Raw genomic sequence first — 17,021 nt, forward strand, 5'->3', positions numbered from 1 at the left:
TTTTAAGTTCTGTCTGTCCTGGATGGAACTCACTATAATAGACAAGGCAGACCTTGAACTCAGAGATTTCTCTGTCTCTGTCTCCAAAGTGCTGGGATTGAAAGATGTGTACCATCATATCTGGTTTACGACCTATTTTTATATCCAACATTTTACTGAAACACAGTCATATTTATTAATTTTTGTCTATTGCTGCTTTAGTGCTACAAGAGAAGACTGATACTCCAAAAGGTCTCTGTACCCAAAAATGAACTCAGTTTGTTTTAAGTCGTATCCCCACCCCCACAACCCCCCAGCTGTTGAAGAGCAGAAAGAGTATGGATTAAAATGTAAGAGTGACAGATAAATGAACAGTTTCAATGTGAGGATAAAGTAGAAGCTAACCTACCAAGACTTTTGTTGTACAATTCTATGGGATCACAGCTTAGTGAAAAGTGTGTCAATATTGCTAAGAAGGACTATTAAGTATTTTAACAAGATAACGACTTTTTTCTTCTATTACAGAAGATCATTTAAAAAAAATCTAAAAATATTTACTTATGAGGGTATGTATGGGCTTTAACAATGCTTTTAAAACTTTTTAAAATACTTATTTTATTTATATGAGTGTTTCACTTGCATGCATGTCTGTGCATCAAATACATGCCTGGTGCCTATTAAGATCAGAAGAGAATGTTGGTTCCCTGGAACTGGAGCTACAAAGTTGTGAGCTTCCACAAGGGTGCTGGGATTCAAACCTGGGTATTCCACAAAAGCAAGTGTTCTTAACCGCTAAACTATCTCTCCAGCCCTACAAGGATTTTTTTTTTAAATTATGAATCCAAATCTAATTATATTTTCTCGTCAAGTCGTTTGCCAACCATCTTACCTTCCAAATAATAAATATTTAACCCTACAAATATATACAGGTACGGGTCTAAGTACTTAAAGGCAATATGGAAGAAGTGGATTAAAATTCAGAGATAATCTTTCTGGGCTTCATTTATAAATGTGATTTCTTTTAAAAGGGTTTCTTTTAAAAAGCATTTAAAATTGTTTTCCAATTTCTATTTGAAGATTCAAATTTACATATATTTTAATAATTTTAAAAAATTTAATGTTAGTATAGTAACAGGTTTCCCAGTATTATAAATTAAGTCCAAAATCTATTCCAAATAATCCACAAAACTGGAAAACCAATACTATCATGTCGTTAATAAATCACAAAAGAAGTTTGAAAAACATCATGAAAGTTATTTTCAAGTTGAACAAGTACGTTGTTTTAATTTTATTTAAATAGAATACATGTGGTTATAACATCAGAAATGAAAGGATACAATTACTTAAAATATTTACTTTTCGTGGTATTAAAAACACTTAGAAATCCAAAAACTAATAGCCAGTCATAATATGCAAATCATAAAGCAGCCTCATGGGAAATGCTTTTTAGGTCATTTCAAGCCATATTGTGATTTCCTAGCAATCTTTTTCTTTTGGTTTTGTACACTTAAAGATGTTAAAATTTAAGGGATAGAAAATATCCACAACCAAGTATTTGAAACTAGTATGGAATAGCAGAAAGAACTTTATAAAATGCTAATCATTGTTTTAAATCAAAAATATGGCTTGAGTAAAAGAAATTGTCAATTTTTCTTAAATGCCAAAACAAACTATCCCACTCTATGCAAACCTGCGAAAACAACACAAAGCAAGCTAAATAGTAACAACCTATTTCTAAAGCTAAGATCTTGCCTTCAAGAGTGGGAGGGCTATGAGAACTGATGGCTGAAAGAGCTTTGGAAAAGCCCACACATTCCATGGAGAATACGACTACCTGGTGGGGGCTAGGCATAGCAAAGTGCCTTCCTGCCAAAGAAAGAAGAGAAAAATCTGTATTTGGAATAGAACAAATTCAAAGTGACAGAGTATTGCAAAAGAAATGAACATTTTAATAATAAGAAACAAATTCAAGTACATTAAATAGTCTAATCATCAATGCAGGAGTATGTTAAAAGACTGAAAATTAGACCAGAAGCTTTAATATTTCATTTTCTTACCACATTATTATTTGCTGACTGTCTTGTATAATAACAAGAGCTCTCTGACACAAAATTAAAACATAATTACATTTAACAAAGCTATCCAAATGAATAAAGTTTCAGCTTTAAAAAAAATGAGAGGAAGAAGAGATAAGAAAGGAAAAGGGGGAGGAAGAAGAGAGACAGGAACAACTTACCAGATAAGCCTTTTGAGTGTGCCTGCACTCCTCCACCAAATACTGCAGACCACATATTTTCATTTAGGGGGTGGGCTACAATCCGAAACAGTTCATTACTAGAATGTGTTGCCAGCCCATGAATAAACAGACTAAGATACACTGCTGTGAGAATTTCACAAAGCAAGACTGTAAGTCCTGATTGGGCTTCTTCACCAGAAGAATTCAAAAGTTGTATTAGGCAATTTATTCCTAGGATCAAAAAAAAAAAAAAATCCTGCCATTAACAACAACAACAACAACAACAAACTTTTAAAGTTAAAAATTAAACACTTCTTTTTACTTTTTGAAAAAATTTACTCAATCAGCATTAAATAACCCCCTCTGGATTCATAACCAGTAGGTTATTATGATTTAAGAGCAATTGCTGAAATATCTGTGCAACTTAGATAAACTGAAAATTAAAACTTATGTCAAATCTCATAATTAAAACATCAGTAACACAAATATTTTGATAAAATATTTCAAACTATTTAAGAAACAATTTAACAAGATGAGCTACTTGAATATAGTGATCAAAAAAATACTTGTTTATTAATGTCTTGTGTAACAAGAGCTTTCTGTGACTAAATGAATTTGCATTGAATTTGTAACGGTGTCAAATCTAGCAATATTTAACAATGATAATCAATTGGCAAAATTAAACCAATCTGCTTTTTATCACTTAACAGTTCTAATAAGACTAAAAAAAAATAACTCATATATGTAAATTACTTATACCTGGCCATTGAGCTGGTGATGTGTTGGGAGTTACTGAGTCATCTAAACTTCCTGTTCTCAAAGAATGTCGATGGGCAAGCAGTACTGTCTGATACACCATTCCAGTAAACTGATTTGCTTGAAATGAACTAAGAAAAGAAACAATATTTAAACCTAAGATAAATTCCATGTAATTCCATCCAACTTCGAAAGTACCTTAAACGGAAATTTTTGTTTAAGAATTATATTTCAAATTTCATGCTTAGGAATTTTCATATTCTATATTCAGTATAATATTTTAAAAGGCTGAAAACTGACATTCTAGTGTATAGTCTAGCATTAATTCTTTGAAATTCTCTGACATTATTTATTTAAATATTATCTGTCTTCTGTTTTTTACTCTTTAAGACAGATATTAAAACTTGTATGTCCATTTCTTTTTTAAACTTCATCCATTCTTTTACCTATTGGTTTCATTTCCATGCAAATTCTCGCATGCACCAATATCTAAAAAATTAAGCGAAAATTCCTAAACATGAAATTTGAAAAATTTCTCAATTTCATATTAATCACCTCTTTGTCTACGTGCCTCAGGCTTTTTGCTGTATAACAAGTTAAAGAATTTATCACTCAAGTATGATGTTTTATTATTTATCATCTATTCATCTGTTTTTAATGAGAACGTTCTTAAGGAATGAGTATTTTACCTATTTTTAATTTCTCAGTACCTATCACGGTATTTAGCATGACAGCAGTGATCAATTATAGGCAGCTAAATAAATTACAAAAAAAAGAGTTAGCTTCAGTTTCCTTTGTCATAAAGGCATAAACTCAAATTTCAAAGATGGAAAAAAAGTACATTTACTGAAAGCAGTGTTATGTATCATTTTGAGGTAATAACATATATATAGGGAACCTCACTGTTTACTGAAAGTAATCTTAAATTCCATAAGAAGGTATTTACCTGTAGTTATGACTACCACAAAGGCACTGATAAATACAAGCAGAAAGTGAGGCTGCTAAAGTATGCATTACATATACCTGGAAAAAAACCAAAAAACACAATTACTTTAAGTAGAATTTTTGTTTGTTTGTTTTTTGAGACAGGGTTTTCTCTTTGTAACAGCCCTAGATTTCCTGGAAGTAGCTCTGTAGATCAGGTGGGTCTTGAACTCAAAGAGATCTTTCTGCTTCTGCCTCCCGAATACTGGGATTAAGGATGTGCACCACCAAGGCCCGGCATAAGTTATGATTTTGCCAAAACGGAAATGAAAAGTCTTTAGCTTCTGTAGGCTATTTTCTTCTTTTAGTCATCCTAAGAACATCTACCCACAGAAGTCATTCTATAGAAATATTAAAGAAAAGACAAGAGTTCTCTGGTAGAAATTACAAACCATACAACTATAACCAAATTTCTCCAGAGCAGGGGAGAAGTATGAACTACGTAGAACAATATGAACCATGTGCTACGAGTATACCATTCAAAATGCATCTGCCTTTTCTTAAACAAAATATAAATAGGTAACAGTAATAAATTACAGTTCACTTATGGATAGACCACCGAAGAAAATGCTAGCATGTATCATAGTCATCTGAGAACGAAACTTCAGAGAAAGGAAAAGTGGAAAAGGCAGTGAGGGCAAATAATTAGTTTAAGGAAGAAAGGATTCTAACCTGACATGGCAGGAGCTATAATAATAACAGAAGCCAGGATAAAGAAGATTAAGGCAGAAGAAAGCAAATTAGATTATAAAAGATTACCCGATTATGAAGTATAAACATGTCATGTAGATAAAAATGGGTATTGATAGATAAAAGTCTAATTGATTATTTGGCTTCAATTGTCAATAATACCTGTGGTTAAAAATACCATATACTCAAGCTGGCAGAATACAAATATGATAACAATAACTGGTAGTATCTCTCCAGATAGGACTGGCATCTGTTTCTCTATTCATTGTCTGCTGACTTATCTAACTCATGAAAGAGATGAAATGTGAGAGTCCTAAGCTTACAACTCAAAAGGCACATTTTACTCTTGTTGCTCTTAAACCCCTGACACTCTTGTGTAACAAATAGAAACCAAGTGTTACTGGACTATGAGGTATACAAACACTTGGATAAATATTACTCTGAGTGAGCCTGAGGGTATTTCTAGGAGACAAAAATATATAAAATAAGCAGTCTGGTTAAAATAGATTGATTTCTCATTTGTCAATCACCTGGAAGAGAGGGTAAGAAGTAACACTTTTTTTGTCAGCATCTTCCCTTCTCTGTCCTCAGAGTCTAACTGAAACATAAGCTCTTGATATAAGATATCAAGTGGTTCACTTTTAGAATAAACTTACTTTTTAACCTTTGAACCTGGACTGGAACTGTAAAGTCTGTTCTTCTATTCACAAGTTTAGCATGTGTAGATCCTTGAGCTACTCAGCCACCACAGTCACTATGGTGGCTGACATGAGAATGGCTCCTGTAAGCTACCATATTTGGATGCTTGGTTCCTAGTTGATCGACTGTTCAAAGATTAGGAGGAATAGTCTTGTTGGAGGAAGTTCTTCATTGGAGTGGGCTTTGCGGTTTCAAAGGCCCATGTCAAGCCTTGTCCCTCCCTCTCTGCCTTCTGATTATGGATCAGGATATAAGCTCTCAGCTACTGCTCCAGCACCATGCCTGCCTGCTACCACAGTTCCCATCATAATGATCATGGACTAATTTATATGCTGAAACTGTAAGAAATGCCCCAATATAATGCTTTTCTTTTATATGCTACCTTGGTCAGATGTCTCTTTTACAACATAGAATAGAAACTAAGACAGTCACACATGCCAATTACTGATAATTTCTTTCCCTCTTCCTCCTTTCCTATTCCACTGTACTTTTCATACATCCTATCAGTTTTACTTCATTGAAGAGACCAGTTTAACGCATTTGGCTTGCCTGCTAGAGGATGAGACACATAAAATTAAATCGTCTATCACCAGAAAATAAATGAGGCTATATCACCCAGAATCTAGTTACCCAACACGAGATCACAAGCATAAACAAGTAAGTTCAGAAAATAGCCATGTTGGCTCAAAAAAGAAATGACAAGTCAATTGATGGAATGAAATTAAAGCCAGTCATATTTCAGGATAGTTTTTAACCAGCAACAGGAATTTAAGAAGGCAAAGCTAATATGATACAGCATGGATTCCTGTAATTGATGTTAATAGGCCAGCAGGGAAAGAATTTGTCAACAAGTCTGAGTTTGCTCCCTGAGCCCACATAGAAGAAAAGTGATTCCCAAGAGCTATGCTCTAAGTTCCACATGTGAATTGTAGCGTTCAAGTGTATATGCACACATACAAATTTATAAAATAAATGGATATATAAGTGTAATAAAATAACAGAAGTAAGAAATGTAGTTTGCTGAAAATGAGCAGTTTTTAGGAAATGAATTTCCAAACTATATAGTACATGCTTTATGGATTTCTACTGTATAGTAATACAGTAAAAAAAAAGTGTGTGTGGGGGGGAACAAATAAATTGTAAAAATTGAGTAAACTGAAGAGGGTAAAATTGTGGAAAGGAGATTTTACTATCAGTACAGCAGAAAATCAAACTGGTATGGTATCATAACCTGGAAGATAGCAGGAATTTTAAGACAATGTCAGAAAAAAAATCCCAAGGGATATGCCGAAAATGTCAATTAAACTCAGTCATTAAAGGAATCTCAAGAGGAAAGATGAAATATAGTTTCAACAGGAGATAAAGTACAGTAAGATGGATAAGAAGATGGTGTGATCAATTAAATTATCTATAATAATATTAGCATATTTTAAAGAAGTTGCAAGTTTGTTAGTAACGAACTTATTCCTGAGCCTCTCTCACAGGTGATTCAATAAATCTGGAACAAATTTAGGAATTCAAACTTTTAGCAGATGATTCTGCTAGGTAACACGATACCTCACGCTTTTTAAAATGTATAGCTCAGTATTGACATGGGAATAATTTAGTTACTTGTTAGTGCTTTTACACCAAAATATTAAGCATCTATCCTTTAAAAATTATAGTATTCCACCCACGGAAAGCATTCTACCCTTTATAAACTTGAGGGGCCAGCAAGATAGCTCCAAACGTCTTGACCTGTCACCAAACCTGATGAAATGAGTTAAATCGCCAGAACTCACATGGTGGAGAGAGAACTGAGTTCTGCAAATGTCTTCTGACCTCCATATGAGCAGTGGCATGTGCACACCAATACACATACACAAGACTTTTGATGCAAATCAAAAAGATGAAGGAGTCATTGATGTTTTATGTGTGTGAGTGTGTATTTGTGTGTATAAAAACAGTTAAAAATCTAATATATATTACATTTTGGTGTATATTTAGATATATTAGGTATATAAATATATGCATACTTATATATTATCTATTTATGTATATATACATATACAGTAGATTTTTAACCTGTGTTTATGTATAATTATTTATTGTGTGTGTCTTGACGTGGATATAGAGGTCATGGACAACTTGTACAACTTTCAGTAATCTCTTCTTCCACCATGTAGATACAAAGCATCTAGTGCAGGTTTTCAGGTTTGTAGTGTCTTTAGCAACTAAGTCATCTCTTTAGCCCAGATGTTTTAATCTTAATGAAGCTAATGAAGCTTAAACAATTGACACACAGAACTGAAAAAGAACTCAAGTATCCTATAAAACAGTAAACCTGACCTAAAACCAGGGAATTGTTAATACAATTAATACTATGTCTAATCTTGTATTTTGTTTTGATAGAAACTCTTATATCTTCAGAAAACAAGTAAATGAAGGTAGGAGGAGGCCTGCTCAGGAAAAGGAAAAAATCAGGGCAAAAATAAAAAAAAAAAAAAATTAAAAAAAAAATGAGTACGTAAGAAGAGGAGTGGTGTAACAGAGAGTGTATGTGGAAAATACTGCTAAACGTTTTAGAGATGAATAAAATGTTAGAATAAAAAATCTATAATTTTATCTAAATAATATACATTGGTAACAAAAAAGCTTTAAATGAAGCATACTTACTTTATTGCTTTGGCTATCAGGATGAGGTGGTGAATCAAAGTTTATTATGGCATGTAGAATATCATGTGTGAGATTACTAAGGTGCAGTAATGGATTGGCAACTACTGTTTTGGCACTGGCTGTACAAGCGAAGAGAAGAGGCACTGAAGTTTGCTCTGACAGAGGGTTAGGGAATACTGGCTCTGCCGTTTCCTTAAAAATAAAGAGAAAAAAAGTTAAACGACTATTTTTAGTTATACTCTACTCCTTAAGAAATTCAGGGGATCTTTCAAAAAGCTTCAAAATTAAAACTTAAAAGCATTCAAAGTACATATATCTTAAGTTGCTACAACCTGAGGACATAAATGTTTCTACAGTTGTATTTCAAACAGTAATACCCTTAGTACTCCTCCATAAGGTGATGCTCATTACCTGAGGTGTTCCTACAAACAAAGCAAGTCATAACACCTAACAAGATCTGTTCTGCAACTGTAACAGACACAGCACCTCCAATTCCTACTATGACTACACACAGATTCATTCCTTAAAGCAACTGTAACACAGAAAATCAAGTATAAATATAAAATAAAAAACACAACACCAAAAGCTGCTTCAGACAGGTAGTATTTTTCTCTTTAATTAAAGCTTTTAAAATTTTAATTAACATAATTATATTACTTCTCCTTCCCGTTCCTGTTCTATGTTTGACTAGTTAAAGTTATATACCTGCCAGCATGCTGGCACAAGCCTTTAATTCCAGCACCTGGGAGGTACCTGCAGAGGCAGGAGGATATCTGTGAGGTCAAGGTCAGTCTGGTCTACATAGAGACATTAGACTAGCTAAAGTTACATGACACCTGGCATGGAAACAAAACAAAAAATGTTACATACCTGCTGAGATTCTTGCAAAAGTAAGATTAATTCCATTCTCACAGATGCAAGACCCCCACCATGAGAGCCATGAAGTACACAGTAACTAAGAAACATTCTCAAAAGTGACTGATACTTCAAGAGCCACTGTCTTTTTTCCTGGAAACTTTCTCTCCGTTGTTTCACTGTTGTTTGTTGATGCAAATCATCAATATCCTCACTTAATCCAGATTCCCCTACACTTTGACTAAATGTGGTCTGCAGCTGTTCGGCATCTGAGCAAAAGTCACAGATCCTCTGAAGAGCTACCACCTCTTTTTCAAGCCAGTGGTAAAGTTGGTAACGCAATTTCCCACCATCTATTTCATAGCCAGTAGATAAAGTACGAAGTTCCACTGTGAGGATCTTTAAACATGCTCTAAATTTTAGTTGAACAGCAATTATATCTTCTGATGGATTTAAAATGTCACTTTCATCTAGTGTGCTTAAAGAGTCTGTGTAACTGCTTAATTCGTCTAATTTTTTATCTGCTTTTCTTGGCAAAGATTTTATTTCTTTCATTGAAATAGGAAGATCTTCATTTTCTTCATCATTATCACTATCCCATTTCAATTCTAAAGAGTCATCCTGAAATACCACACTTGGTTGGCTCCAGTCAAAGGAAAAGGTAGAGTTTGACTGTCTCTCTGAGGAACCCTCTGAAGAAGATTCAAAACCATTTATCAGTGACTGTGACCAGTCAACAGCAGAAGACTTATCTTCTTTTGCATCTGATTGTAATGGAGAAGACTCTTTACTAGTAAAAAAACTAGACGCTCTACACAAGTGTTTTGTTTTCTTGACAACTTTAGGCATCTTTGACAATACTTCCAAAGCCAACATGGGGCAGCCAGATTTGAGGTGAGCACTAGCAGTACTAAAAAATAATCTTCTTTCATTTAGATTAATTGCTCCAGCCAATCCACTTTTTCCTCTTAAAGCCATGTGAGTTGAAAATGTATCAGTTGATCCAAAATGACGTCTTAGCAAAAGTGGATGTGTTCTTAGAAAATTGTAGAAATTAAAAACTACAGGATTACAGGCTGACATCACGACTTGATCTGAAAGCAAATTTACTTTGTAAGTCAAGAGAAACTCAAGATCTGAACAGAGAATTTATGATTGTATAAAATTCCCTCTTTTCTCTGAGGAAACTTGACCAGGTCCTTGGACAAATTATAATATTATATATGTTATATAGACCACATTATTCCTTGTCACTGAACAGAAAAGATTTTACAATTGTATTTTAAACATAAACAATGCCTTCAGATAGATAGATTACTTAGCTCTTTTTCTCACTATTCCCTGGATACATCTCTTCAGTCAGTTTGGCTAGTCCTTGTCTTCTCTGACCATAAATACTATATTTTAGCCACACTCCCCAAGTTAAACTCACAACAGTCCCATAATCTTAACCACCATTTATATGTTGTTAATTTGCACATTTCCCAATTCCCCACAGCATTTCTACTTAAATACAAAAACACTTTTGCCCTGGGGTGGCTTATCTGATGTGCCCTTGGTCCATTACCACCCTTTATCCACCTACCTCTTTTGATTAACTTGCTTCTTTCAACTAGTTCTTTGCCCAAAGATCATCTAACTGGAGAAGGTTTCTTGATCTAATCAGTGCTCCATCATATCATTCACTATTAGTCAAGCTAAAAATCTAGGAGTTACCTGTAATTTCTTAATCTTTGACACTCCATATAAAATTCAGTCCTGTGTAGTCAATCTAAAATTATCCCATATTCAAATATTTCTTTCTGCCTATAATACTATCTCACTGGACCAGGCGATGGTGGCGCACGCCTTTAATCCCAGCACTCGGGAGGCAGAGGCAGGCGGATCTCTGTGAGTTCGAGACCAGCCTGGTCTACAAGAGCTAGTTCCAGGACAGGCTCCAAAGCCACAGAGAAACCCTGTCGCGAAAAACCAAAAAAAAAAAAAAAAAAAAATACTATCTCACTGGTACTATCAATTAAACCAGTATTATCACTTGTCTTTCAAAAGAATCCTGATTTAAATGGTTCTAGAAATGTAATCTTGCATTAATATCACACAAACACACACACAAACATTTACATATTTTCGTAAAACAAGAAGGCATGAAAGTTTAATAAAGCAATGTTTTCCCTCCATTATGAAGAAGCCAATTTAAAAATCTTTATCTCATGTGACTACTGAAGGGACAACAGTCAGTTGTTCCAGCAGCCAGATGTTTGCTAAGACCTCTGCCCCACATTACCCCACCATCCTATATTGACTCATGTCTGGCTTCAACTAGACCCTCAGCAAGTAGATCCAGTCTTGTAACCAGTCAGGGTCCTACCTGGCCACAAGCAGGAACAGTTCTTGCTATTTTCAGTCAAATAAAACTTGACACAGCAGACAAATCCCTGACACCACAACCACAGTTGCTGACCAGATGTCAATCACAAAATGATTCCTCTATCAATAAGGGTCTATACCCAATCACTTCAAAGTACACTTACCCAGAGCTGAAATTTTCCTAAGTAGGCTTAAAAGGGGCTGCCTTACCCTCCCCTGGGGTCAAACCCTGGGGGAATCCCAGCATGCTAGCGTTTTTTTGTCTCAAGAATAAACCTGCCTTCTCCAATTGCAGATCTGGTTATTTGGAACCATCTAAGGACCCTTTAGCTACGAGACTTAAATACACAAGTCTCATGGCTTTCTTTTGAGTGTTAAAAGATACTTCCTAATTAAATAGTGCTACATAAAAAGTTATAAACTAGAAGCTATTTTACTTACTGTTCCAAATGATACACTCACTACTAAGCCAGCTATAACATACCATTCAATCCTGCCTATGGAGAAATACTGGTAAAGTAAATCCAACCATTTTTACATGACTTCATAGAAAGAATTTCACTTTATAGTAGGCTATAAGAATGTTTCACAATCAGGCATGGTGGCACATGCCATTAATCCCAGCACTCCAGTGGAAGAGGCAGATGGATCTGTGAGTTCAAGCCAGCATGGTTTAGAGAGCTAGATCCAGGACAGTCACGGCTGTTACACACACACACATGCACACGCACACACACAAGCCCTGCTTAAAAAGAATGTTTCCTGCATAAATGTGCGTATGCACACATGCATGCACTCACATACACACCCAGAAAGAAAACGAGAAGTAGAGTTCTAAAGGGCATATTTAAAATAACCTATATGCTACTGATCCTAAGAAAACAATAGTCAAGGATTTTTCCAGTTTAAGGTTCTCCTATCACATCTATTAAGTCAGCTTTCTTGTCACTGCATTTTTCTTGTAAGAATTATAAAACTGATTAAGAAGTGTAATAACTCAACCAAATATTAAAAATTGGCTTTATATTATTACCATTTCTCCAAAGTATTTAAAATCAACTGTTGGTACTATTTATGTTCAATACATTTATTTCATAAAACAGAAAATCTAAAGTTCTTGGCTTTAAATAGTTTATCTTTATGAAATAATAAAACCCCACTTAGTCACAAAGACCAAAAAATTAATATGCAGTATTACATTAGAACCAGAAAGTGGACTACATTTTCATAAAATAATAACATTTTTATTAAAATCTAGGAAGTGTCACCTTACCTTCATTCTCTGTAACTGGCTGCTTTATTAATGTCTCCAGAGCAGCGCTATAATCCTCTAAAATCCAGTGTGCCATACTCCGAAGAAAGGGGTCGCGATGTGCATTTAGGTTTGATGAACTGAGTTCATTGACTGGAGAACCAATTCCCAACACTTTTTTACGTAAAATAGATTTGTATGTTGCAGACTTATCAAATTCAGACTCAAACAGTCTTGCTATTACAAGAGCCAACTGAATGTCATTCAGTTTCTCAAGACATACCTTAAAAAATATTGTTTATAAATAAAGTCAGCTTTTAAGAAGAACTCAACCTATTTACCGAAAATGTATAAGGATTTATTAATCTCTAAACATTACAAGCTATAAATGCAATACTGGCATGTATATTGCCTACTTTAGTAAATTAACATTTATAACATCTGCAAATCTATTTGTCACTACTAAGCATGCATTTACAAAGTAATTTGACCTGAGGAAACGGATGACTCTAGTCAGTATAAATCTATAACTTTTATTCTTAAAACTTGCTCTTCTGAATTCACCTGAGCAGATTAAAATTTTAAAATTAAAAAGATATTTTTCTCAAATCTAATAAGTGAAAGAGCCAGATATACTTCATGTGTAGAGTCATATGAATTACTCATTTTACAAAACTTGCTTTATCAGTTCTGTAAAATACTGCTCTAGGTAAAAGATAAAATATAAAAACTACTATAAAATATTATCAGTAACTTTAGGCACTTAGCCTCATATTTCTACCAGTTAAATTAAAATTTAGAAAATTAAGATTTAGGTGAACTGCTTAAGGAAATGATAATGATAATTAAAAAGAAAGTTTACCTCAATTGCATCTCTGAGGCAACCACCTAGAAGAAAAAAGGCTGCAGAATGTTCAAACCTTTGCTTGCCTAATAAAGAAAAGGCATTTTTCAAAGCTGCTTTACGCCACCTCTCTTCCTCAAAATTGTGTCCAAAAAACTGTGTCATTTTGGTGTCTTTTTGAGATCTATAAAGGAACAAAATTCATAAAATTTTAAAATACTACTTTGGAATCAGCCTTTTACAGTTAGGACTTTCAGTGAGTAAGATGGGTAATTTGAAGGCAATCTGTAGTGCATACTAAGATCCAGTTACAAAAAAAAAGTTATAAAAATGAAAACAAAACATTTGCCAGTTCACAAATTACTATGAATCTGCATCTTCATTAGTAAAATAAGATTAGGTAAGTATTTACTTTTATATATAAATCTCACAAATTTTTTTAAAAGTTCTCTTACAAATTGCAAAGTGATCTGCATTTGCAGCACTCAGACAAAAATCACCTTTAAATTCATGCAGATTAATTTTACTAATACATACTTCGTTAAAATAATTTACACATTAATATTTACACTAGTATAAAATTAAAACCTCATCAATAGTTGTGTTCTACCTATTTGGAAATGAGTTTGCTAACTAAAACTCAATGGAATCTGATAGAAAACAATCCTGAAAAACCTTAGATTCTTAGAAAACTCATATATTCAATATAAAAAATCTCCCCAGAAGTTGCCATTCTGAAACAGAATCTTCAACAAATGGTACTCTTGGAGTGGTTGCGGTTGACAAGTGAGAAGAAGAAATGACAGCACCTAGAAGAGTAACAGTCTCAGGAACACACTGACCCATGTCCTTTAGTAGCAGAGGACAGGTGCTTATCCCAGACTCCACTATCTCCTCCTCCTCCCCAATGCTGACGCAAATTCATCTTGACACATTTGTTTTCTACTCCACTTCCTTCCTCCCTGCTTCTTGGTGATGAGGGAGATATTCTTAGAATAATCAAATAAGAAACAAACTTGTTTTTAGACTGATAAATGCTAAAACAAACTTAAGTAACATCATTTGGTTTCTTTTAACATGGAACACACACTTTAACACAAAAGGCAACTAAGAACATATTCAATAAAAGCATGTTTTACTTATGCATTCATTCTGAATGAAAAGTGACTTTTAGCTCTAAAGGTCTTTCACTTACCTATATAATCCCCAAATCACAGCTTTTTTTTTCATGGCAAGGTAAAAAATTGCAGCATCTAAAGGATCATTATTTCTATGAAAGGCTGCTTTGGCTACCTACAATTGAAAAACAGTAGTCAATCTTTTAAAGAAGTCGTTTGGGAATGAATAAATAATTGCTCTTACATATAAGATTAGTACATGCTATTTCTATGTTAAAATTTAAATAAGCACACAAATAAGCATATATGCATAAATAAGTGCAAGCATATAGATTTAACTAGTATATGTACACTTATAGTAGCAGAGTACACACAGAAGAGGTGACAGGGCTATAGAAGTCTTCCTAAACTATTGTATTTTTCTAAACAAATACTTCAGAAATTAAGAAGTATACTAGTAAATAAATGTGTTAACTAGAGGTTGAGAATAGATAGGCCTACTGGCAAAGGCCTAGAATCACAACAGCTCAAGAGTTTGAGACAGAATTGCACATTCAAGGCCAGCATCTGCAATGTACTGAAATCATTAAATGTTTTTTTAAAAAAAGAGGCTTGATTCTGAACTTTGTTCACTGATATAATGCATGCCTAGCATTCATAAGGCCATACATTTAATACCCAATAACACAACACACCACACAAAAATTATGAAGCTGTTTCTAAAACAAAATGGAATAACTAATATAGAAGACAGGATGCCATTAAACAAATATTCAAAATATACTATTTTACGTCCAAATAAAAATTTACCTTTTCTATGCATTTGCGCAAGATGCGAGAATTGCGAACCCACCATCCCACACCCATTGCTCTAAGTTCAGACCAAGTTGGATCATCTTTCTGCATGACTGGTAACATATTCAGCAGTTCTTCTTCTGCTACCGAGTGAAATGCCCAAGCAAAATGACCAGTAGAGAGGCCTGAAATTTTAAAAAAAGACACTTATAAACAACGCAAAAATTATATAATGATTATCTGATGGAGGAAGGTCATTGGCTAATAAAGGAACTGCCCTGGCCCATTTTATTGGTTAGGACATAGGTAGGTGGAGTAAACAGAACAGAACGCTGGGAGGAAGAGGAAGTGAGGTCAGAGACTCCACAGCTCTCTCGGGAGCAGACGCCTGAGAGAGACGCCATGCCCCGCTCCCAGCATGAAGCTCCGACCCAGGATGGACATAGGCTAGAATCTCCCCGGTAAGCGCACCTTGGGGTGCTACACACAGATGATTAGAAATGGGCTAAATTAATATGTGAGAATTAGCCTAGAAGAGAATGGGCCAAGCAGTGTTTAAATGAATACAGTTTGTGTGTTGTTATTTCAGGCATAGGCTAGCCGAGCAGGCGGCTGGGGTGCTGGGAATGCAGCCCCGCCGCTCTTATTACTACTTCAATTATCAGAAATATTTATAATATTTGCACAATAAACATATAAATGGTTTTAGGTTTTTATTTACACAAATTAGCTCAAAATAACCTGTTAATATGTCTATGAATTGTGTATATTAATTAAGACAAACCAGGTACTTAAATGACATATGACAGAGTCCTTTTACCATAACAGATGGAAGAATAAAATCCTGGAAATAGCGTAAGAAATGATTTAAGGAACCGTTCATCACTATCCTGTGTGTATGATTTGAGAAACCATTTCTAGGTTTATTATTTCTGTGGCAACTTGAAACTATGATGGTGACAAGCTTGAACTGGAAACAGATGCTCTGGGTCACAGACTTGCTCTCTCAGTTCAGGCCTTTTGCTCTTGAGAAATATCTGACTTACCAACTTTGCAAATTGCTACATGCATCAGTGAGAAGCCCTGTCGCCTTTCAAAGCTTTTTCCAGACTCATAACTATAGTCTTTATTGTTCCTAGAAATGTGACTTAGTTTTTACTCCAACAATACCACTCCGATGAATACAATTCACATCTATTTCTTTGAAAACACAACACGTATGGGAAATGTCACTATGCTACTCTGGATATCACCCACAGACTCCCTGAGAACATAAGAAGCACTTGAAGGACTGTTACACGGGGTGTGCTTTCCTCTTTAGTACTGCTTCTCTTTTCTCTCAAACATCTGTTCTAGATGTTCTACTCCATAGAATTAAAGAAATTCATGGAATCAAACAAAAAGTATAACTCAGGCTAAGCACAGTACTACAAAGACTCTAAAATTAGAACATGTATGTAATATTCCAGGTATATTACAAAATAAAATATATAATCTTGGGAAGGTTATTATATTTTTAATGACTCTGGTTTTTATTACGACAATGTGAATAAAGGGTTGCAGAGATGGTTCTGTGGCTAAGAGCACTGGTTGTTCTTATAGAGAACTCAGATTCAAGTCTCAGTACCCATATGGCAGCTCTCAAGGGTCTGTAATTCCAGTTCTAGGGAATCTGACACACTCATATATACACACAGGCATAACACCAATGAACATAAAATAAAAAACAAATCATTTAAAAAACAAACAAAATATCATGGGGGTGGTGGCTCATGCCTTTAATTCCAGCAT

The 17,021-nt window shown here is 34.4% G+C and overlaps 1 protein-coding gene across 4 annotated transcripts in view; it reads right to left on the reverse strand.

The window, feature by feature from the left end:
- Positions 1-17,021, reverse strand: part of Dmxl1 (Dmx like 1) — a 143,357-nt gene that overhangs the window by 55,672 nt on the left and 70,664 nt on the right. For 2 of the 4 annotated variants that reach the window (XM_041659693.1, XM_041659692.1), the window contains exons 20-29: positions 15,246-15,415; positions 14,513-14,610; positions 13,336-13,501; positions 12,495-12,756; positions 8,870-9,948; positions 8,000-8,191; positions 3,918-3,994; positions 2,975-3,102; positions 2,216-2,446; positions 1,732-1,845 (exon numbers count right to left, since the gene is read on the reverse strand). In XM_041659693.1, the coding sequence (XP_041515627.1) occupies positions 1,732-1,845; positions 2,216-2,446; positions 2,975-3,102; positions 3,918-3,994; positions 8,000-8,191; positions 8,870-9,948; positions 12,495-12,756; positions 13,336-13,501; positions 14,513-14,610; positions 15,246-15,415 (2,517 nt within the window). The remainder of the gene's footprint in view (positions 1-1,731; positions 1,846-2,215; positions 2,447-2,974; positions 3,103-3,917; positions 3,995-7,999; positions 8,192-8,869; positions 9,949-12,494; positions 12,757-13,335; positions 13,502-14,512; positions 14,611-15,245; positions 15,416-17,021) is intronic. The other 2 variants (XM_041659694.1, XM_041659695.1) reach the window with 1 other exon arrangement.

This window comes from Microtus oregoni, unplaced genomic scaffold, assembly GCF_018167655.1.
Source record: "Microtus oregoni isolate MIOR12 unplaced genomic scaffold, Mior012 000011F_ref0000422, whole genome shotgun sequence".
NCBI classification, from domain to species: domain Eukaryota; kingdom Metazoa; phylum Chordata; class Mammalia; order Rodentia; family Cricetidae; genus Microtus; species Microtus oregoni.